We start from the raw sequence: 24,498 nt of genomic DNA, 5'->3' as shown, positions 1-24,498 counted from the left end.
CTCAAAAAACAACAACAACAACAAAAATAGTGTGAAGGAGTTTGATGAACGTATTAAAAACTTTGAGAATGCACATGCTCTGATTATTATGACAAGATGTTTCCAGGAAAAAAATTTTTGGAAGAAAATCACTTTATTCTAATTAACTCACAAAGAATAAAATCATAATAGCTGGAAGAAGGAGGCCACACAAACATTTGCCCAGCCCCAAAGTATACCCCATCTTAATGAAATTCTACAAAGTAAGAACACATTCTTCCATTTCAATTCTGAAGCAAGGAAGCTATGAATGACACAGAAGGGGTTTAACTGATGGTTTTACACTTTATATCTCCACTATCAATTATATTTTTATACTAAACTAACTTGGTCATAACAGCCAATTTTCCATTTCTTTGGCCAATTTATTTGCAAGTCTGCACTGTTTCAGCACCTCATCGAAACTCTTACAGAGATTTATGTCACTCAGGTTCTGCACATATTCCAAAAACGGCTTTAGTCTCATGTAAGTAAGCCTGCCCCTGTGCGGGCTGGGTTCCCTGAGGATCCTGATAAGTGATGTCAGGCCTTGCAGGCTCAGCATTACTTCCTCCATGGAAGCCTCTAGTGATGGCATGACCCAGTGTGTGCCCCACAGCAGAGCCCACAGCCATGCCAACTGCCAGGGTTGCCATCTGGGCATCGGACCTGCAGCCGGGGTGCAGCAGCAGGAGAGCCAACTGCAGAGAGGGTGCTGCTGCTGGCGGTGGAGCTGCTGCTGGCCTGTGTGCAGTTCTCATCTGAGGTGTCCAGCTGGCCAGAGGGGCCATATGGGAGGTGCGGCTTCGGCTTCCAAGTAGCATCCTCGGTGCGGAGTGGCTCAGCGTCTGGATGCGCAAAAATCTAAGAACCCAGGGGTTTCTGAGAAGAAGGAGAGCTGAAGACGAAAAGCCGAAAAAAAAATTTAATGCCACATTTATCATTGGTGAAATCACAGACGTATTTGATTAGCCTTTTGTTTTGGCAATTTTAGGTACACCATTTACTAAAGAGTGTGAAAAACAAGAGACACTACCGCTTATGCTTGTACAGTGGTTGAAAGAGATAAACCAACAGACAAGAATCTAGAGTTTGGCCTAAACTATCGAGTTGTTCAATATAAAGGAAGTCAACGAGTACCCCATAATATGTGACAGAATTTGCAAGGCAAATCCCTCCTCCCTGAAGGTTAATTTTAGGTAGAAAGCTTGTAGCTTGTTTAGATGAATATTGTGTATGAGTAAAATAACATTTCTCTTTTCAGTTGATTTAGAGTCATTTATCCTATTTTGTTAAGAGGTTCAGTTTGAATCAAATGAGAGCAAGACCCTTGCTCTGGACTGAATGTTGTGTCCCCCTCCCCCATCACATCCACATGTTGAAACCCTAATCTCCAATGCAATGGTATTTGGAAGTGGAGTCTTTGGGAGTTAATTAGAATTAGGTTAGGTCATGGGATGGGGCCCCTCATGATGGGATTAATGCCCTCATAAAAGTAGAAAGAGAGAAGAGATCCATTTCTCACCATGTGAGGACACAGGAAGAAGGCAGCCACTTGCAAACCAGGAGGAGGGCCCTCACCAGACACAGATCATCCATCTCCTTAATCTCAGATTTCCCAGCTTCCAGAACTCTGAGAAATAAATGTGTGTGGTTTAAATCACCCAGTCTATGGAATTCTGCTATTGCAGTCTAAACTGACTAAGATACCTTGAGGATAAATCTGGCAGGAAAGAGAGATTTAAAAATTTTTTACACATTTTTAAATAGGTCTTTAATTTCATTGGCCACAAACCTATTCAGAAAACACATTCTATAATGGCTATCAATACTGTTCCTACAGATGAGCTACGAGCTTCTTATTCAATCTCTCAGAGCAAAAAGCAATACTGATAGACCTTCATTCTCAAAGAAAATAATATTGTCCCATTGGGGAATGGTTCTTAAGAGTACAAAAATATCTTAGATATTACAATGGTTTATAGCCCTCCAAAGCTCAACCCTATCCAACAAAATCTTATTCCTTTTTTTGAGACTATAAGCAAATTTCATTGTTTATCATCATGTCATACAAAAATCTAGAAACAATAATAATGAATTTGTACAGAAAAACCAAATGAATAGCAAATCAGAGCACAATAAAAATAACTTAAATTTGCTGTTTTTTTCTTATGATACTAGGATGATAACGATTTCAAAGCACATGTGTCTACCTTCAGAATAGTTTTTGTTCACTGGCCAAAGCCTGCCATAAAGTTAAGGCTTTCAGTGCCTCTGTCTACTCTGCTAGCTCTTGGCAAGACTTTTGAGGTCTTTAAGAAAAATAATGCACCCCTGGTGCTCTGGGCTCTGCTGAGCTCCACCAACTCATCCGCACAGGAGTTGTCCACTCCTTGGTATTTAATTTCTGTCCATAAAGAGACTTTAAATTAAATTAAATTTTGCTCTTTAGCAGAACAGTAATGAAAAAAAAAGGTTAAGAAACACTGGAATAGATGGTCTTCTATTCATTCTTTGTTAGGCATTATTTCAAGAATGTTTATTGAATATATACCCTACTTCAGGCACTGTGTGGAGATACTTCAGGCACATTGGCTGGAGATATAATGACAGATAAAAGATTGTTCCTATTCTGAGCAATTCATAATCTAGAGGGTATGAGAGAGAGGCGACCAAGCCACAGCTGAGAAGGTTTGGCAACACCAAAGGAGTCCTATGGAAACAAATGGAGAGGTAGACCCAGCTATGGTTGAGATGGGAATCAGGGCAGGCTTCCTGCAGGATGTGACTTCAGAACTGAGTCCTGAAAGACCGACCAGAGTTGGACAGACAAAGGTAGAATGTGCAGAGACCCTGAGAAAAAGATGCAAGGTGCGAAGAAGGAAGTGAAATGTTTTTAAATGACTGAGCTTACTGTGAGGGACAGATGTAAAAGGGGTGGGCCTGGAATCATATGTAAGAGCCAGATCATGAAGGGATTTCTAGGAAATTCTGAGAAGCTGATATTGTATCCTGAGTGTATCCCAGTCATGGAAGACTTTAAGCAGAAATTAAAAATATGTTAGTGGTATTTTAGAAAGTTTGCTTTGGCCACAGTGTGAAAAATAGCTTGAAAGAAAGACAATAAAGAGGTTCTTATATTAACTCAGATGAAGCAATAGTGGCCTCAAATAAGATAATAGCAGTAGTGATATAGATAGCAGTAAGATTTGAGGGGTGTAGAGTTGATAGGAATGGACAGGCCTACATTGAGCAGGTAGGGTTAAGGAACAGGTAGGTGATTAGGATAACAACCATACTTCTAGCTTGACCAAATGGACAAAGAATACAGGAAAAAAGGTAGTTGGGAATTTGAGATAATTTTGGAACTTCCAAGTGGAGATTTATATATATATTTATATATATATATTTATATATTATATATTATACATTATTTTAATATATTTATTTATTTATAAATTATACATAATATAGAAATATATAAAATTATATATAATTTATATAGTACAATTTCTATATATAATATTATATATAATATTTATGTATAGATTTTTATATATTTATATATACAGATTTTTATATAAGTTTGATATATGACCCTGAAGCAAAGGAGGAAAATCTGTATTAAAGTAGCAGATGTGTAACTGAAGCCATGAGAATGAGAGGAGTCATCAAAAGAGACTGCAGAATGAGAAGAGGAAATGGACGAGGACAGAGCCCTGAGAATGTGAACATCAGAAGACAAAGAGAGAAAGAACAGCACACAGGAGCACCTGAGAAGTAGCAGGAAGGGAGGGAGGAGGAAAATCAGACTGTGCAGTACCATGGGTATGGTGGAAAGGTAGAGCTTTTGAAAGAAGATGAAATAGTTGGTGGTGTGAACTGCCATATAAACCATGTAGGAAAGTGACTGAAAAATGTCCATTCTAGTTAACAAGCAAGAACTCATTGATTAACAAGAAAGAAGTTATTGGTACCTGTTTCCAGAGTTGTGGAGGCAAAGGTGATATTGCAGTAGGTTGAGGAGTGAGTAGATGGCGAAAAAATTAAGTCATCAAATGTTGGCAAGTTTCTAGAAGCTTGGCTGTGAAAAGAAAGCAAGAGATCTATGAGAAACTAGGTGTAAATGTGTATGAGCAAGAGGGCATCTTTGTTTCTTTGTTTTATGGAAGAGACTTGAAAATTAAGTGACAATGAAAAACAGCCAATAGGAAGAAATCGATAATACAGTTGGGAGAGAAAGTTGCCTGGGAAGGCTATAGATAAATCCAGCAAGATTTAACCTTCATTCGCTTATTCAAGATTCCTAAATCTTGAATAATGAAGATTGGGAAAGAGAGAAATGAATGCAAGAGCTTTCCTTTGGCTACATGAATCACATCACAGAGAAGAGTCTACAAGTACTCTGCCCTCAGATCTATCATCTGCAAATAGTGTTGTGTGTTAAACTTCGACCTCTCTTTTAGAAAGGGCAAGGACTCAATTGAGACATCTTACTAATTCACCTGATGTCGAATTTTATGAGAACTTCTAGTCTCCTGTAAATAACCATAGATGTGGTTTCCCTGACTCCACATAAAGCAATTTAAACAGACGCAATCCTTGCCCTTCAGCAAATCACAATAAAAAACAGATGACATGGACACACACATCCATCACCACCACCACCACCACATAAGGACACAATATTATAGTAAGAGAACATGATGGTCTTAAATAAGCATCTATAGTAGGTACAAGTTTGGTATTTGTTATTTCTGGCTTATGGAATACATGAAAGTTTTTCTGGGAAATTGGGTGGGGTTAGGAAGAGCACTATTTGACCTTCACGTAAACAGGGGATGCCTGGGAAAAAGACAAGAGGTAGAGCTTTGATTATTTTAAGTTCCCAGGATGAAACCTGTCTCGTATATCCCTCACCACTCAGACTTACAAGCCCTCAATAAACAACAGCAGTTAACTGATTATATAAAGTCCTAGACCTAAATACTTAGTGATGGAAAAACTAGGCAAAGTTTGAGCAGATAAGGCTGGATGGAAGGCAGAATGCATACTGGAAATTAGGAGAGTTAAAGGGCCATGAAATGTTCTTGGACTGCCTATCGAAGGGTCTAGTGATGGAGGATTAAAGAGTAATTATGGTTATGGCCAGACAGCTCAGCAGAATACTGTAAAGGTGAGGGTTGGTGCCCAAACTAGACATTACCTTTTGGTTTCAGAGAGCAAGCTGGATGTAGAGAATATGAAAGAAATAGCAGAGAGTTTAGAAATAAATATAATATTGGCATAGCCAATATTTTAACATTTTTCTGATAGAAAAATTTTGTCATATAAAATTTTGACATAAAAATTATGTCATTCTAAGCTAGAATCCAAAAATTTCTAGCTTCTTAAGCTTTCAAATAAGAGCTGCAAAGAGACTTTACGTGAGAAATATATTTGAAAAGTATTTATTTCCTTTTTTAGTCTTGGCTATTCATGAGTCTTATATAAGGCATCTTGAAATGTATTCTAGCAAGCAAGAGAGACTAAATGAGTTTGGAAAGGGAGTAGGGTCTAGATGTTTTTAGATTGAGGGAGTTTTGCCCAAAGTCTTTAAAAGCTAGCAAAAAGGCAGCCTATGAAATGGGAGAAACTATTTGCAAACCAGGTATCTAATAAGTGGTTAATTTCCAAAATATATTTTTTAATTCCTACAAATCAATTTTAAAAACCTAATAAATCAACTAAAAATTGGCTGAAGACTTAAATAGACATTTCTCCAAATAAGACATACATTTGGTCAACATGCATAAAAAGATACTCAGTGTCACTTATCATCAGGAAATTGCAAATAAAAACCACAGTGAGATAGCACCTCATACCTGTTAGGATGGCCATTATAAAAACAAAAAGTACAAGTGTTGGCAAGGATGTGGAGAAACTGGAATCCTTGTACATTGTTGGTGGGAAGTCAAAATGTTGCAGCTGCTGTGGAAAATAGTATAAAGTTTCCTCAAAAAATTAAAAATAGAACTACAGATGTTCCTCAACTTATGATGGGGTTCATCCTGATAAACCCATTGGAAGTTGAAAATATCATTAAGTCAAAAATGCATTTAATACTGAACATCATAGCTTGGCCTAGCTTACCTTAAATGTGCTCAGGACACTTACATTAACCTATAGTTAGGCAAAATCATCTAACATACAGACTATTTTATAATAAAGTGTTGAGTATCTCATGTAATTTATTGAATGCTGTACTGAAAGTGAAAAACAGAAGGGCTGTGTGGGTACTCAAAGTATGATTTCTATTGAATGTGTATCACTTTCACTCTACTTTGTAATGTCAAAAAAGTCATAAACCATTGTAATTTGGGGATTGTCTGTATATGATACAGCAACCCTACTTCTGGGTACTTACTCAAAGGAATTTGAATCCAATCTCAAAGAGATAATAGCACCCCATGTTTATTGCAGCACTATTCACAATAGCCAGATGTGGAAACAACCTAAATGTCCATCAATGAATAAATGGATAAGGAAAATGTGGTATATATGTAAATGGAATATTATTCAACCTTAAAAAAGAGGGAAAGTCTGAAATATGAGGCAACATGGATGAACCTTGGGGACATTATGCTAAGTGAAATAAGCCAATCACAGAAGAACAAACATGGCATAATTCTATTTGTATGAGATATTTAACATGGTCAAACTCATGGAATCAAAGAGTGAAATGGTGGTTGTCCAGAGCTAGTGGAAGAGGAAAATGAGAAGTTGCTAATCAATAGGCATAAATTCTCACTTATGCGAAATGCTTAAGTTCTTGAGATCTGCTGTATAATATTGCGCCTATACTGACCAGTATTGTATTGTACACTTAAAAATTTAAGACAGTAGATCTCATGTTAAGTGTTCTTTCCAAGATAAAATAAAATTTGAAAAAGTTTGAAAATTTAAAAAATAAAAGCTAACAAAAGACAGCACTAAGATTTTAGTATTTGATTCCAAATCCTATAGCCATAGAATTGATTATAAGGGGAAATAGGCAAGGTGCCTGGGATTAGAATATTACTACTGTAGCCTGGAAAGTAGTAATGAGAACTTGAACAAAGACAGAACTGACAAGAAAGAAGGAAGAAGGTTGGATTCCAAAGGAAACATGAAAGTGGTATTAATAGGATTTGACAACTGATCCTGTATGTGGCAGGTACATTACAGTGAGTGTGGGGTTTTGCCAGAATGTATTCATCTTACAGAGCAGCTGGTCATGGCGGGCCAGTGAGATGAACCTATGCTCACGTACCATCTAAGGGAATAAGTTTATAACCTATTTAAATGAAGAAGAATGTTATGATCATGAGAACTGCAGTAAAAACTGTTGTTGGGACAGTCCTGATTATAGAAATAGCAAAGTTAGTAAGGATCTGTGATTCTTTTCCTCTAGTACTATTCCTTAGGGAAAAAATGCTTTAATGAGCATACATGAATAAATCTAATCAATTTAGTAGCTAGAGGACTGTTGGAAAAGGTTTGTTAGGGTTAATGCTGTATTGAAAATAAGGCATCACAGTATATTATAAATTGAAACAGTCTTAGAGGTCACCTATAATAGTTCTATCATTTCCTTAAACAACTATTTATAGATCATTTCAAACATATACAAAAGTGGAGGTAAATATCATGAATTATTGTTAATTTATCAACAATTTGACAATTATCAATTTATGGCCAATCTTGTTTAATCATTTCTCCACCCTCAGATAACTATTTTATCTCTGGAAAACAAGAATTCTTTTAAAGCCAAATAATAATAATAATATAATCGCGCCAGTTGCAGGTGTGATGATACTATTCCTTAATACTAATATATACTTAACTATATACTTATTTAATTACTTAATACTAATATAATTCCTTAATTTCTTAATACTATAAAATGCTGATCAGCATTCAACATTTTTCCAATTCTTTCATAATTTCTTTAGAAATGTCTCTAAAGTCTTTATAATTTGAGTTTCCTTTCCTTCGTTTTATTTTTGCTTCTGTTTCATTGAAGAAATGAGGTAATGCATCTAATAAAGCTGCCCATGTTCTGGATTTTCCTGAATGCATCTCAATGGTCTTATTTTACATGTTCTTCTATTCTTGCATTTCCTCTAACCTGGTAGATATAGAGGCCTGATCAGATTCCAGTTCATTTATTTGGTCAGAATACTCCATGAGTGTGAAGGCACACATAATGATTGGTTTCTTCTTTTTGGTGAAAAGTCCCTTACTTTTTAAAGATGGTTTAAATTGAAGTCTCAGAATGGTTAAGAGGTAGAATCAAGTTAGTGGGAGAGTCAAGATTTAAACCTCAGACTTTTGAGTCTCAGTCTGTACCTCTTTCATTATATCATGTTACTATCAAAAAAACCTTGCTAAGTCACTAGAATGTAGCAGGTGGTCTATTAGGCATTACATAAGACATCATAAGACACGGTTGCACCACTCACAAAATTATTCAAGCCAGAAATCCAGAAGTCATCCTAGGCTTCTCCACCTCTCTTACTTCTACTAAGTCCTACTGACTGTTATCTATCACTCTCGTTTGTTCCCTCCTCACCATTCCCACTGTCACTGCATTATTTCAGACTTTATTGCTGATTTATTGGACCACTACAATTAGAGGAGCTGCCCTTCTCCATAACACTCTTGTCTTCTTCAGTCACTGCTGCCTTGTTAACAAAAGATTTTTCCAACTGAAAATCTGAATATGTTATTTTTCTTGGTTTTCGTGATGGAGTTCATACTCCTTAGTGTGACAGACAGGTCCCTCCGTCATCTGGCTTTGCCTAGCTGACCAACCTCATGTGTCACTATTTTCACTCACAATATTCCAATCTATTGAATTATTGAAGTTTTCTGGATCTGCCAGCAGGAATATGTAGTGATTAAAAGTATGGGCTCTAAAATTAGACATACTTGACTTTGATCCTTGAATTTCCCCATTTACTAGTTGTGCAATACAAGGCATACTTACCAGCATTGTGTCTCATATACCTCACCTCTGTAATGGGAATAATCTCAAATAATTGTTTTCTATGTGTATGAAGAATGAGTGAAATAGTGCAGGTGAAGAACCTGTATGTGAGCCCTTGCTCAGTAAATACAGGATGGTGGTGTTATGTGGTTTCACATGTCTTTATAACCTTTGAACACATTCCTAAGAATGTTTCTCTCTTCCTTCTTGACAACCTCTCCTTCTTGACAAGCTAGCTAGCAATTTCCTACTTTGTGTAAGGGCCCAGTTCCACTGCTCTTTTGCCAATCAGTAGTAAACCTCTCTCATTCCACAGCACCTCGGAACCTTGTAGATACTTAGGTTACTGTATCCCATGGCTATATGTCTATCTGCCTTGAGCAACTGTTAAATTTTTAGATAGAAGCCATATATTTTTGTTTTTCTTCTCATATCCTATATCATGGTATGGCTCAGTGAAAAGCTGTATAATTCAAGCTTACTGTATCCCATGGCTATATGTCTATCTGCCTTGCACAACTGTGAAATTTTTAGACAGAAACCAAATTTTTTTGTTTTTCTTCTCATATCCTATATCATAGTATGGCTCAGTGAAAAGCTTTATAATTCAAGGTTTGGTAAATTAAACTAAATTGATGGGGTTGAATTAAATTGAAAGAATGTATCCAACTTCTCTTTTTATGAGTTCGTATTTTCCAAGTAACTTTTATGAAAGAAAAGATGACTTATTCAAAGAATCTAATTGGGTGATTGGCACACAACTAAAAATGATATTCATTAATTTTTGATTTCTCAAGCAGACTTTGCAACTGGAGGAAGAATAAAATGACTGGACTAGGAGAATATGCAAACTATTAAGCTAGATTTCCCTTTGTAAATTAAAAAACGAGTACTTTAGTTTATCAATTCATTCCTTGTGGGGTTGGTTTTCATGAATCATTTCAAAAACAATGGATCACTCCTGCCAGCTCTAGTCATTTTGTTATACTCATAGGAAAAAATTAAATATGAAAATGAATAGAAAAGAGGTATATAGAAGCCCAAGAAAAAAAATGAGCTGACCTCACATGCATGACAGGAAGGGCCACATAAATGGACAATATACAGAGGTTTAATTTACAAAACAAAATATAAAATCTGCCTCTCAGTGGTATGATTCTCAAAAGTTCTAACTTTTATATTCAGCATCATGTTTTAGCAACTATATCTTACAAAGTCTGACTGACTTAATCATATCAACTTGAATTTATGAGTCACTAAAGTATATTTCAGGACGAAACATAGAATAGTTGATATTAAAATATTGATTGTTCATCCACTCCTTTCCCTTACTACTTAGTTTTTCTTTCTTTTTTTAGCTAAACTAATGTAAAATTATATCTAATAACAGTAAGCTTTCCTTTCTTTCAACATAGTGAAAACTTGCATAATTATGAAAATTTTAAAAGGTTAAATCCTTTGCTATTTATTTTAATTCAAATCCAGTATATTATTATATATATTCGGAACCCAAACTATTCATCTTCCTCTAAACCTTCAATTAAATTCCACAATGCAAACCTCTTGGCTCTAGAACCACGTTTCATGTTTATTCAACTGAGCCTGTGTCTTGAAAAAGTGTTGAAGTTTGGAGGTTTTCTGGTGAGAATCCACGTTCTGACATCACCTTGGTCGTGACAGTGATTGGCTGTTGGAAGGCAAAGAAGAGTTTATAGCCAGCAAGAGCAAGTGAATGGGTGAGTGAGAGAGCAGAGGAAATACTCAATCTGTGCCACTCACTGCCGTGAGCCTGCTTCCTCACTCCAGGACTGCCAGAGGGTAAGATTTAATAGAACAACTTCATTATCATAAAATTAGACACTCCACAGTTTACATCTCTGAACTTGGCTTTGAATTTTTCATTTAAATGATGTTATTGTATTGTACATGGTTTAATATTTATTTATCATTAAATTGGCACTTCAGATTTTAAATTCTTTCCAAAAGGCTAAACTTGTTAACCTCAGCACATAAACAAGTTCTTAATATTATGCACATAAACTACATTATGCTTCTTACTTTCGTTCTCTGCACGTCATAGCTTGACTGTTCTCTCATTCTGATGCATTCAAGATAACGTAATTGAAATACTATTTTGCATTTGCAAATCTGCCTAGATATATGCATATTTCTCTACAAACTATACCTAGTCTGTACTTCAAGTATTTATGTTGTCTTTTCAACATATTAAACATTAGGTTTTAATGTTTCCTATAGCTCTAAAGTCAGAACAGAAAATACATTGTACTAACTAGAGAAATAAATACTGTTGGTAGTTTATCATACTCTTCCCAATAAAACTTGAAATTAAATCCTCAAAACTCTCTTTTAAGAATGTTTGAATTGCTGTCTGGGTTAGTAGTGGTCACTATAGAGGTCTTTGCTTTTTCGTCATTCATAAAGTAAATAAAATTAAATTTATATAGGCAACCAATTCTGCCTACATGAACTGCTTGGTACTTTGTATCATTATTATTATTTCTGCCATCTTTTCATCTGGTTATTTTTATAGTTTGTTAAGAGAAATTTATGTAATCAAAACTATTTCTATAATTCTATGTATTTAAGTTTTTAGCTCTTTAAAATATTATAAATATTCTGACCCTTTTCATAAAGTGGCAAAGCAATAATCTTTCTGTTTTGCTGATGGGCTTGGTCACAGCTGGCAAAGTTCAAAGCATTATTTAGACCACCCCAATAGCAATCAGTGCTGCCTAAAAAGATGGGCTCCTTCAGGAGCAAAGCCTGTTTATTTCCATGTGGCCAACAAGGACTTTTACTAACATAGGACTGTGAGAAACTGTATGGGCACCAAAACCCAAAGACACTCTGCCACACAAAAGGAGTGTGACTTAGGACCCAAGACAGTATCTCCAGGACTTAGTGTCAGATATTCAATAAGGATGCAATAAATCTTGGCTGATGATGACACAACACAAAATTTACCTGCAGGGTTCAATATATGACATTGTTTTGCACATTTTAAATATTACTTTTTGAAATGTATTCATGGGAAATTGCCATCACCACTACATTTTGCTTCCAAAATATTGCCAACGCTGTGACTATATATGAGAAGGTGCTAACAGTTAAATGTGTATGTAAATGTAAATGACTGAGTGTTAGTAGGCTTTCAGCTAAGCTTGCCCGACCTCTATTATGATATAATTTTAAATACAATTTTATTAAATAGAATAAAATTAAAATAGGAATGAATTTGACTACCTCCTTTTACTCATGAGGAATTCATGTGGAACTGAGGCTCTTTGCATGGCTGCAAGCCCCAAGATTATTCAGGCCCTATTCCCACTTTGAGAGCTGCATCTTCAATTGTTCCATAGAATTGAAATTTTTCATCTGTGTCTGTCACCCTAACCCTGGAGAGCTCCTAATCTATCCCAGTACAGTCTCACACACTAGCAGATGGAAAACTTAAATGGAGCTGGAGGGCAATTTAATTTGAGGAAATCTGCCCCTGATACCCCAAGGCGAAACTCTGAAGAACTCTTCTCATGGAAGCATCCTCAGGGGAGTGGCTGTTGGGTGCTACATGCTATCAGTGTGGTATTTCATGTATTATGGATCCTCTCTGCCTCTCTCTCTGTGTGTCTTATCCACTCACTCATACACACACACACCACACACACACACACACACACACCATTATTCCAAGATATTCAGAGAAAAATAGCTCATACTATCCATTTTACAAATAAATTTTTAGCCCAAAACCTATACAGAAGCTGGAAATTGCCTATAGGGTATCAGTGATTTTTGCTTTTTTGTTTTGTTTTTGAGACAGGATCTCACTCTGTTGCCCAGGGTGGAGTACAGCACAGTGGTATGAACACAGCTCACTGCAACCTTGGCCTCCCAGGCTCAGCCTCTCTAGTAGCTAGGCCTACAGGTGTGCACTACCATGCCAAGCTAAGTTTTGTACTCTTTGTAGAGAACAAGTTTCACCATGTTGCCCAGGCTGGTCTCAAACTCTTGGACTCAAATGATCTGCCCACCTTGGCCTCCCAAAGTACTGGTTTTAGAGGCATGAGCTACCACACCTGATGGAATTTTTAATTGTAAACAAACAAACAGGGCACACAACTACACTAACAATTCCATTCACTTAGCTGACACTCCCATGTCAATATTAAGAGGGCTGTTACACCAGTGTGAAGTACCCTAAGTATTCAAAATCTCTTGCAGTAATGAAAAGGTCTTCCATTGACAAATCACAGAACATAGGTTAAAACCAAGTACGGAACTCATGATTATATAAACGGATAGGTTAAATCAGTTCTATGTTACTTAAGTGGAAGGAAGAGTTTGAAAATAAAAGCTATAATTTAGTTTGAATTAGTCAAAGTGATAGTTACACAGAAATGAAAACAAATTAAATACTTCATCTTTAAGTATGAGCAAAAAAGTTATGCACTTAGTTTTAATATTTTATTAACCTTACCACTTCATTAATTCCAGAAGCAATCACCAAAATGAAGACTGCTTTAATTTTGCTCAGCATTTTGGGAATGGCCTGTGCTTTCTCAGTAAGTTCTTTATCAAAAACCTACAGTTATTTTCAGTTTTGTCTTTTTATGTAAAAGAAAAATTATGTCACAATTAAATGTTCTTTAAAACAGATGAAAAATTTGCATCGAAGAGTCAAAATAGAGGATTCTGAAGAAAATGGGGTAATTAATTTTAGCATACTTCCTTGGCCTGATTATACTTGCTGTATATTTATTGTATATTAAACATGAATATATCATTGATTTTGTTTTTGCAGGTCTTTAAGTACAGGCCACGATATTATCTTTACAAGCATGCCTACTTTTATCCTCCTTTAAAACGATTTCCAGTTCAGGTAAATACAGAAATTCATTTTTCTTCAGTTTAATTTCTATTATAATTTAAAGGAGATCAAATTTATAAAACACCTAAATTCAACTCTCACTGAAATTCAGTCAGAAAGACTGCTTACTATAAGAAGTTTGTTTTTAGGGAAATAAGGTTGATTTTCTAAGTTCTCTTTTAAAGCAGACATATATACACAGAGTAAAATCATTTGGGTCATTTGGGTACAGTCTAGAATGATATAATAAAAACAAACACTGTAGCACATCGAGCTCCGGTGTTTTTGCTAACTCACAGACAAAAGTGGACGGTTTTATCAGTTGTTGACCAATTCCATCAGTGATAAGGTCACTGGCTGTCCTATTACAGCTGATTCAAAACTGTCAGACAGCTGTTTACATGTGGCACTGCCGAGTCCTTTAATTGGTAGGGCAAAATTTGACTTCATAAACATCAGAGGTCATTATTTTTTAAAAACCTTGATAATCATTGGTAATTTCTGAAGATTTGCTTTACCTTAACCTGTGTGGGTCACTAGAGCAATATGTCATACACTGGAGCATAATTATAATGGTAAAACTGCAGAGGAAAAAGAGAAATTCATGACGTGCACGAAAAAAGCTTGTGAGAAAAACAAACCATCCCTTAAATTTGTAAACAAAAAGGAAAATAACTAAAACTAAAAATAAGAGTTTCCAATTTTGCTGGGTTACCTGTGAAGGGTGCCTTTGAAAACCAGAGGGTGTGGTGTTGATTTTAAATATACAACAAACTAGGATGGCACTGTTTTTAGTACTATACAGTTTGGGTTCAGGACACCAATTATGCACCACTTGACCCAGGACTCTTGAGACACCAAAAGCAGTCAGGATGCTGAAAACGATGCCTCAGCACAGTGGCTTGGCATTGCATCTTACCATATGCTGGGCTAATCCATCTCTAACCCCTACAATGATAGGAAATGATCATTTTAAAGTATTTCTAGAACCAGCATAATTATGGGGAATTTGTGTGGCCACAAAAATATGAGCATGAATGAAACAAGAGTTGTGGGTTTTCAGAATTGTATTCCCTTCTTTGGTTCACCTCAGGCCCATAAATAAACAGTGCTCATTTGAAAGTTTGCTTCATTCTCTTTTTTAAACTAAATGGAAATGATAATAAATTCAAGTCTCTGACTAGCTCCTAAACTTTTCTGAAATATTAGGTACACAGAGATATTCATTCCCATCTGGATATTTTTACAGATATGTATGTATGGGCCAATTAAAATGTCCATAGTGAAGCAATATTCGGAGGCATTACAGTTCTCAATATTGATAGACCTGAGGTTTGTAGATCAAGGAGATCTTTAATATACAAATTTTTTCACAAATTATATGCAGATAGGCCCATCTCAACTAATGTAGAATTTGTAAGATGGTTGTTTTTAAATAAAATTATATACAATATATCTCCCAATCCAACTGTCTGACCTAGTATTCATGACCCATAATTCTACTTTACAAAATTTGATTTTCTTTAAGTGTATTGTTAGGTATTTAGTGCCCAAGTTGTCACCCCAAAATACATTAAGCTGTATTGGCTTCGAAATTCATGTTTTCGTCAAACAAATCTGCATTTATATACAGTATTTCTAAACTACCAAGTTACAATGAAATATATTATTTGGATTGCAAAGTTATCAGCAAGCTATCTACTATAGTTTATGTATCTGCTAGACTATAGAAATGAAAGTGTAAGTAAATTTAACAACCTAACCTTCTTAATTGAGAAAACTGTCTTTTTGTGATTCAAATGATATTTTATTAGTGTGTGAACTCATAGAAGGCAAGAACTTAATCTTATATTTCTTTTATCAGACTCATCTCAGCTATGATACAAGAGTTGTGGGTTTTCAGAATTGTCTTCCGTTTAAGAACTCTCATCTATCTGTGTAGACAGATGAAAGACTTCTTGGAGAATCAATTGGACTTAGTAACAAATTGGTAATAAGGCATAAATGAAAGATAGGGAAAAAATGCCAAAGATTCAAGGCATTTCATACAGCTTTTAAAGTGTTCTCACTGTAGACACTAATCAAAGAGTGATGTGGTTGAGCTAGGGAGAAAGACAGAGGTGAAGGAGCATGTAAAGTGATTGAAATCCCCCCACTGAGAGAAACAGTTCTGATTGCATAAATATACTGTCCTCTATAATTAAGTTAACTAACAAACAGAAACAGTTCAAATATAATACTCTACTCTATTCACCCTAGAGGAAGGCACAACTGTTGAGGTCATGGCACTGGAAGAACAAGTTTAATTATTCTCTTTTCCATCTGAGGTTATTCCTGGCTTGAGGTGACAAGCATTCCCTTTCCTTGGGTGGATGATGTGGCCATCTGAAGAATGAGCCAGCAGGGACAGTCCCACAGGACCTGCACATGAATGTTGTCTCACATCTGATTTCTAACCTAGAAGTCAGAGATCCTTCTGCAGATATATTTTCTAAATGCAAGACACTTAACTGGGTCATCAGAATCAAAGCTAAAAATTGCAGGGAAGGAAATGATAGAATCTTAGGTTGGAATTTTCATTTCCTTTCAAAAAGTAGCAAAACTCATTAGTTTATAATTATATTTTTATATACAAAATCTTAATTTCTTCTCATTCAACACTGAACTTGTTAGAGGGATGTTGCTCTATACAACCTCCTAAATAATTAAATGAATAAATTTTTTCTATCATAAGACTTTTACTTCACATGTATAAATTAACCTCATTTTAGTAACTGACTTTAATTAAATTTAAAGACACTAAAAATTATATGCAAATTAAATTTTGTTAAATTAAATGCTAATTTAAATTCAACAGGAGAGCTCACTATGTAAGAGAATCATCTATAGCAACTTTCATTTTATAGTAAGCTGAATGATTTCTTTTATGTTTTATAAATAAAATTTTAAAATGTTAACTATATCTTAGCCCAAGGTCTGCCTTGAACCTGCTGGAGAAGTCACAACATTTTTAGGCTGCTGATTCATTCTCCATAAAATTTAAAAATTGGACCAGATAATCCACTTGTTCTCTCAAAGTTAAACAATTCTGTGATTCATTGCCCTAGTTTTTACATACAAAATGTTTCAATATATTGTCAATGCTTTGGAAGTTGACAAATGGGACATCCAATTCGTATCTTGATCATAGTAAAATGCCTGTTTTTCTCTAACTTCATTTTGCATGTGTAATCTGTCTAATCTATCTTTCTCACATCAGTATGCAGTCTGTTCTTAGTAAACAAATCAATCAAGATAGTAATACTAATTAGATTGAGTAAATATTTGTGTGTATTTTATTGTGATTCAATTAGCAGGAAATTTAAATTGCTGTTGAATATATTTGTACACAGATAAGTGTATACATACATGTATATATATTTTTAGGGCAGTAGTGACTCATCTGAAGAAAATGGAGATGATAGTTCAGAAGAGGAGGAGGAAGAAGAGGTAAGGAATTCTGCAATCTTTTCATAATAAAGCATACAGCACAAAAAACAAATAGGAAACTAGTCTATTGCAGTCTGGACTCAGCAAATAGCCATTGTCACTTTACTAACTGCCCACAATATCCTATTTTGGATAAGTAGAATTTTATTTAGATTAGAATCCACTAACATGACCTGTTTAAAACACTATTGCAGTTTGGGGTTGAACTTACTTACAAATGGTGCTCAAAACCAAAAATGTCTCCCTTTTAAGTAGAAGTAGTATAAAATCTGATAAAAAGCAATGGAAGTAGTATAAAATCTGAAAAAAAGCAGCAGATAGCATTACTTCTATTTAGGTGGATAGAACATGATATTAGAAGACAAATGAATAATAATCCTAAACTCAGTGCAAGACTTTTTTTAAGGACTGAGCTTTAAAATTTAATTTACCAAGAGGGTAATATGTAAAAACTAGTTTATATCCTCTACAATATTATTGTGATTCATCAGCCTTTCATAACCCACAAAATAGGGTTATTCTTTTTAATAAAAATTTCAGGGTTGGTGTGGTGGCTCACACCTGTAATCCCAACACTTTGAGAGGCCAAGGTGGGCGGATCACTTGAGGTCAGGGGTTTGAGACCAGCCTGGCCAACATGGTGAAACACCGTCTCTACTAAACATACAAAAATTAGCCAGGTGTGGTGGCATGCACCTGTAATTCCAGTCACTCGGGAAGCTGAGACACGAGAATCGCTTGAACCTGGAAGGTGGAGGTTGCGGTGAGCCGAGATCCTGTCACTGCACTCCAGTCTGTGCAACAGATCAAGACTCTGTCGCAGAAAAAACAAAACAAAACAAAACAAAAATCATACGTCTTTTTGGGTAATAATAAAATTCATAGGTGTATAAATATCTTCCCATATAGTTTTACAGATTAGTGTAGTCCTGGGCTAAGATTCATCTACATGTCTTGGAAATTGTGCTACTATGTTTATAACTGACATTCTTACCTAAGGAAACATACCATTTAGGATGCATCTTCCTGCATAGTCAATTATAGCTATCCACTGGTTTGGGAACCTTTTAAATTCAGGTATTCTCAGGTGCTATTTATGAACAGACAATGATAATCAAAAATGGATCATGTATTAACAGCTATCTTGAAAACAAAATGGCGTGAGAACTTGAAAGGTGACGAATCATTAGTTTGGTATATTTTTAACTATAAAAGCAACATTTCCCGTATCATAATTTATACTGACAGCTTGAAGGAAGGCCTTACAAGAATGTTAAGCCGGTACCAGGAAAAATGCCACCCACTAAATCCCACAAAATTTCTCCTGGAGTTCCACATAGCAATCTTACACAAGAACTAGGCTAGGGTTATCCATTTAGTTATAGCTATTTGCTGTACAGTGATTGTAAAATTGCCTTGTCAACTACATTTCCCAACTAGATTGCATATCTTTTGGGAGTGGCTCTTCATTCGTTGTTGTGGTGGTTGAGGATTGAGGAAGACTAGGACTTCTTTGGGGGTTCTGATGAAATCAAGTACACACAAAATTTTGCCAAGGATCTCTGAACATTTAAGGTCTCCCCAGAATGTATCTGCAGACACCTCATGACCGTAGGTTAAAATCCCTGCTTTGGAGAAGAGCCATGCTACCCAGTTTTATATCTCCTCATGCTGTCTAACATAATTTCTTATACATATATGTTGCCCAGTAAATATCTGGTGGTTTGGTTTTGAAACTTTAGAGGAATAAATGCAACAAACTTCGTTCATTAAAAGTAGTATGAGGAGAATACTTAGGCATATTTTCTATTTGGTGATCACACATTTTCTTTTTCCACTCCTAAACTATTTAGTCTCATAAAAGAAACTTTTATTGAAATATACATAATAAAATTATCCTAATTATACATCTCATTGAAATTTCAGAAATTGAACACATAAGTGAAACTAGCACTCATATCAAAAAGCAGTGCATGCCTTGTGTTCCATTCCATTCATTAACAAACTCCCACAAAAGACAACCACTATTAGATTGCTTTGGCCTGTTTTGTATATTACAAATATAGGATCATACTTCATTTACTCTTTGTGTGTCACTTCTTCACTCTCAAATTTAGAGATTCATCCATGTTGTTCTGTAGTTGTAGATCATTTATTCTCATTGTCAGTATTTCATTATGTGAATGTACCAAAATGTGTTATTCTTCTGTTGATGGACAGTTGAGTAGTTTCCAAGTTTGGGTGATTACAAAGTGCTGCTATGAACTTTCTAGAACTTCTTCTGGTGAACATATACATAGTCATTTCTGGAGGCCATTTCACCCAAAGTGAAATTTCAGAGTCAAAATCTACTAAGGCATATATTCAACCTTAGATGGCAACCAGCTTTCCAAAACAGACGTACTCAGGTAAACTCTCACCATCAGTGTATGAGGGTTCCAGTTGCTCCACATTCTCACCAACACTTGCTTCTTTCAGTCTTGTTAGCCAGTCTAGTGAGTTGATAATATCTTTGTAAGCCCAAATTAGTGCTATTTTTCTATCCAATAAAATTTGTGAAGCCTCATACCCATCAACAGATTGATCTATTTTCCTATTTAACTTATGTGCAGTGGAACATCCTTAAATAAAGTATCTTGGAAAAGAAAAGGTGTTGTAAGAGAAAACGTAAAAGTTGGGATATTGGGCCTTTAGTGGTGACCCTGCAACCAATAAACTGCTGTTTATTTGACCTCATACGAGTCATATAACCCAATCAGATTTTTCAACTGCAAATAGTGTATTCTACTCTGGGGAACTTTCTAAGGATGCTAGCATTAATTTCTCCTTCTACCTCTGAAAGATCTGTTGGAATAAAGCATAAACATAAAACAATAAACAAACAGCACAGTGTTTGGGGGATATTTGACACAGTTAACTTGGAGATTGTTTGGGGTATACTCTGGTAGTACTGCAACCCTTCACTGAAATAGTGAAACTTACAAATTTGATGAAACAAACATGTGGTGCTTTAGTCACTTTGTTCTAATAATAGGTAGGCTAAATATTTATTTGTTTGTTTGTTTTAAACTTTAAAAGTTATCACAATTTCTTAAAATGTGTTGAAATGAATTCAACTTTGTTTTAATAATAGGCAGGCTAAATATTTATTTGTTTGTTTCAAACTTTAAAAGTTATCACAATCTCTTAAAATGTGTTGAAATGAATTCAATTTTCCAGTATTTGTTTAAATAAATCCTATATATAGGAAACCCTGACTTTTAATATTAGCTATGAATTACACTGAGATCAACTCAATTAAAAAACAATTGCCTCACAGCACAAAATAAACGCAAAAGATGAAATATTAAAGATTATAATAGACATTCATTTGAAGAGTATTGATTTTTTAAAACACTTCATGCAGACTGGGTGCAGCGGCTCATGCCTGTAATCCCAGCACTTTGGGAGGTCAAGGTGGGCAGATCATGAGGTCAAGAGATCGAGACCATCCTGGCCAACATGGTGAAACCCTGTTTCTACTAAAAATACAAAAATTAGCTGGGTGTGGTGGCATGCACCTGTAGTCCCAGCTACTCGGGAGGCTGAGAGAGGTGAATCACTTGAACCCAGGAGGCAGAGGTTGCAGTAAGCCAAGATTGCACCATTGCACTCCAGCCTGGCAACAGAGCAAGACTCTGTAAAAAAACAAACAAACAAACAAAATCTTCATGCAATAATATATCACTAAGAATTTCTTGGCGTGTTTAGTTTCTTCTTTGTACAGAAAAAAATGATGTGTCAAATGCCTGAAACACAAATATTTTTTAATTGACAAAATACAAAGCAGAAATATCTAAAACATAATATAGTGTGGAGTAAGGAGGATTAAATAACTTGGAGTTGAGCTCTTAGAAGTGAGAAGTGCAAATGGCATAAGCGAAGGCAGGCTTTGAGTGATCAGCCAGCTGAGGGATACAAAGTTTTTCCAAATAATAAACCTCCAACAAATGATTCACAGCTCCAACAAATCTTGAGCTATCTTCCAGGTACAATAATTTTTCTTACTATGAATATTTCTAACAGGAGACTTCAAATGAAGGAGAAAACAATGAAGAATCAAATGAAGATGAAGACTCTGAGGCTGAGAACACTACACTTTCTGCTACAACACTGGGCTATGGAGAGGACCCCACACCTGGCACATGGTATACAGGGTTAGCTGCAATCCAGCTTCCCAAGAAGGTAACAGTGGAATTATTCCTCCAAAATGAAATTATTACCATTAATAATAATGGTAATATTCAATCTTTTTAAAACATTTTTACTGGAGTCTAAGGGTATCCTAACACTATACACATAACATTTTACACTATCTTTATTAGCTCATTAAAAAAGTGAGAGCAGATACACTTTTCCTATTTACAAATAAGAAAAGATCTTCTGCCAGACAAGTTCTCCTCCCATGTGATTACACTGACTTTTACATTATAATGGAAGACTAAGAACACACATCTAGGCATGGATAAAAGGTCCTGAGAGATACCATGACATTCCAGGGAAGAGAATTCCAAGACAGAGAAAGTAAGTAGCAAAACGATAGGAAGAATCTCCCCCAGGAAAGGCATTTTCTATAAATAATGGCACACTTTCCCCATCAAAACCCATGACAAAGGGATTTATCCTGAAGTTTTAAAGCCCCCAATCATTTTGTAAATTAAATTGGTCTTAATTCAAATAAGACGCCCAGAACAAGGCTGTCAGTATAGAATATTGTGTTGAATGAGTGATGGCCTTAAATTTTACATTTTTCACAGCTAGATTTGGGTTCTTTCAAACGTTTCCTTACAGGCTGGGGATGTAACAAACAAAGCTACAAAAAAGGAGGAAAGTGATGAAGAAGAAGAGGAGGAAGAGGAAGAAAATGAAAACGAAGAAAGCGAAGCAGAAGTGGATGAAAACGAACAAGGCATAAACGGCACCAGTACCAACAGCACAGAGGCAGAAAACGGCAACGGCAGCAGCGGCGGAGACAACGGAGAAGAAGAAGGGGAAGAAGAAAGTGTCACTGGAGCCAGTGCAGAAGGCACCACAGCAACCGGAGGGCAGGGCAAGGGCAGCTCTAAGACAACAACCTCTCCAAATGGTGGGTTTGAACCTACAACCCCACCACCAGTCTATAGAACCACCTCCCTACCTTTTGGGAAAACCACCACCGTCGAATACGAGGGGGAGTACGAATACACGGGCGCCAATGAATACGACAATGGATATGAAGTCTATGAAAGTGAGAACGGGGAACCTCGTGGGGACAATTACCGAGCCTACGAGGATGAGTACAGCTACTTTAAAGGGCAAGGCTACGACAGCTATGATGGTCAGAATTACTACCATCACCAGTGAAGCTACAGCCTGGGATGAATTCATCCATTCTGGCTTTGCATCCGGCTACCATTTTCAAAGTTCAACTCAGGAAGGTGCAATATAACAAATGTGCATATTATAATGAGGAATGGTATTACCATTCCAAATTTTCTGTAATTGCTTCTGCAAAGTAATAGGCTTCTTGTCTCTTTTCTTTCTGGCATGTTATGGAAAGATCATTGGAAATCAGGGCAATCTATCAAGCAGTACACCAGCTCATAAGATCAAATTCCATTGAATGGTTTGAGGTTGTAGCTCTGTGAATAGTAGTTTTTAACATGCCTGTACTATTGCTAACTGCGAAAACATACTCTTTGTACAAGAAGTGCTTCTAAGAAGAATTTCATTGACATTAATGACACTGTATACAATAAATGTGTAGTTTCTTAATCGCACTACCTATGCAACACTGTATATTAGGTTTGTCATCCTCATGTATTTTTATGTGACCTGTATGTATACTCTAATCTATGAGTTTTATCACAAATAAAAATGCAATCCTTCAAATGTGTTATAATTAAGAAAAGAAGTGAGAGACTCAGAACGGAAAAAGGTGAAACGAATGGAAGACTATTTCACTAAAGGAGAAAACTTATTTCCACTATGGTTTAAAACTAAGAGGAACTGTAAATATTTTCTTTTGGCTAAATCAACATAACTAAGACTTTACCATGCTTGTGGGCAGGGTTAGCCATATACATCAGGGGAATGAATGGCTCTTATTAGGGTTGCCAGATATAACAAACATATTGGATGCCTATTAAATTTGAATTTCAGATAAATAATGAATAATTTTTAGTGTAAGTATACCCCATGCAATATTTGGCCTTTGTGAAGTATTTTGGACATACTTATACTAAATAAATGATTCACTACCTATCTAATACTCAGCTTTATTATATAATTATTTTTTGAGACAGAGTCTCACTCTATCACCCAGGCTGGAGTGCAGTGGCACCATCTCGGCTCACCACAACCTCTGCCTCCTGGGTTCAAGCCATTCTCCTACCTAAGCCTCCCGAGTACCTAGGATTACAGGCATGCACCACCACATCTGGCTAAATTTTTGTATTTTGAGTAGAGACAGGGTTTCACCACATTAGCCAGGCTGGTCTTGAACTCCTGACCTCAAGTGATCCATCCACCTCGGCCTCCCAAAGTGCTGGGATTACAGGTGTGAGCCACCATGCCCAGCCCTGATACTCAACTTTAACTGAGTGTTTTGTTTATCTAGCAATCCTACTTCTACTTGGCTTAATTTTAGCTGGGCAAGAGGTGGAATGAGGTAGAAAAAAACTCTTACACAACACATACACACAAAGAAGGGCTGATATATAAAGACTTAACAGCAAGTCACACCTTGATATAAACCTGAAATAAATTTAAAATGGGAGTAAAGAAGGAAAGTAGATAGAAGAAGCAAGAAGAACAAAAATGCATTCACCTTTTAATTTATTAACTGAAAAGATGTTTTGAACATCTACAGAGCCAGAGAATGTTCACACATTGAGCATATGAAAATGAAGAATGCTGTCTTTGGTGTAATTTTAGTCTATTAGCTACCAGTTGTGAGACTTTCCATGCATCATGACATTCATTTTTCGTAACTTTTTTCTTATTATATCTTTATTCTAAAATTTGTTTCTCAAATATTCAAACCAAAAATTTTAAAATATTTGGTTTTAAATAA

At 35.8% G+C, this 24,498-nt stretch overlaps 1 protein-coding gene and 1 pseudogene across 1 annotated transcript; one reads left to right on the top strand and one right to left on the bottom strand.

Moving 5' to 3' along the window:
* Positions 1-245: 245 nt before the first annotated feature.
* LOC105479683 (coiled-coil-helix-coiled-coil-helix domain-containing protein 2 pseudogene) lies at positions 246-910 on the bottom strand (annotated as a pseudogene).
* Positions 911-10,714: 9,804 nt separating this feature from the next.
* On the top strand, positions 10,715-23,634 carry IBS (integrin binding sialoprotein). Its single transcript, XM_011737741.2, has 7 exons — positions 10,715-10,846; positions 13,544-13,611; positions 13,705-13,755; positions 13,851-13,928; positions 17,343-17,405; positions 21,471-21,629; positions 22,236-23,634. The coding sequence occupies exons 2-7, from the start codon at positions 13,558-13,560 to the stop codon at positions 22,785-22,787; spliced, it is 957 nt and encodes a 318-aa protein (XP_011736043.2). The 5' UTR covers positions 10,715-10,846; positions 13,544-13,557; the 3' UTR covers positions 22,788-23,634.
* Positions 23,635-24,498: the final 864 nt, after the last annotated feature.

The sequence above is a fragment of the Macaca nemestrina genome, chromosome 3 (assembly GCF_043159975.1).
Source record: "Macaca nemestrina isolate mMacNem1 chromosome 3, mMacNem.hap1, whole genome shotgun sequence".
Classification (NCBI taxonomy): Eukaryota; Metazoa; Chordata; class Mammalia; order Primates; family Cercopithecidae; genus Macaca; species Macaca nemestrina.
The sequence above is the reverse complement of the archived record's forward strand: the minus strand, read 5'-3'. Positions and strand labels throughout refer to the sequence as shown.

What these genes read in the sequence shown, in the direction of transcription:
- IBS (XM_011737741.2), top strand. Translation starts at nt 13,558, where the DNA reads ATGAAGACTGCTTTAATTTTGCTCAGCATTTTGGGAATGGCCTGTGCT. An exon ending in GAATGGCCTGTGCTTTCTCA is followed by an intron (nt 13,612 to 13,704) that starts GTAAGTTCTTTA and finishes TCTTTAAAACAG; the next exon opens with ATGAAAAATTTGCATCGAAG. An exon ending in AAGAGGAGGAGGAAGAAGAG is followed by an intron (nt 17,406 to 21,470) that starts GTAAGGAATTCT and finishes TATTTCTAACAG; the next exon opens with GAGACTTCAAATGAAGGAGA.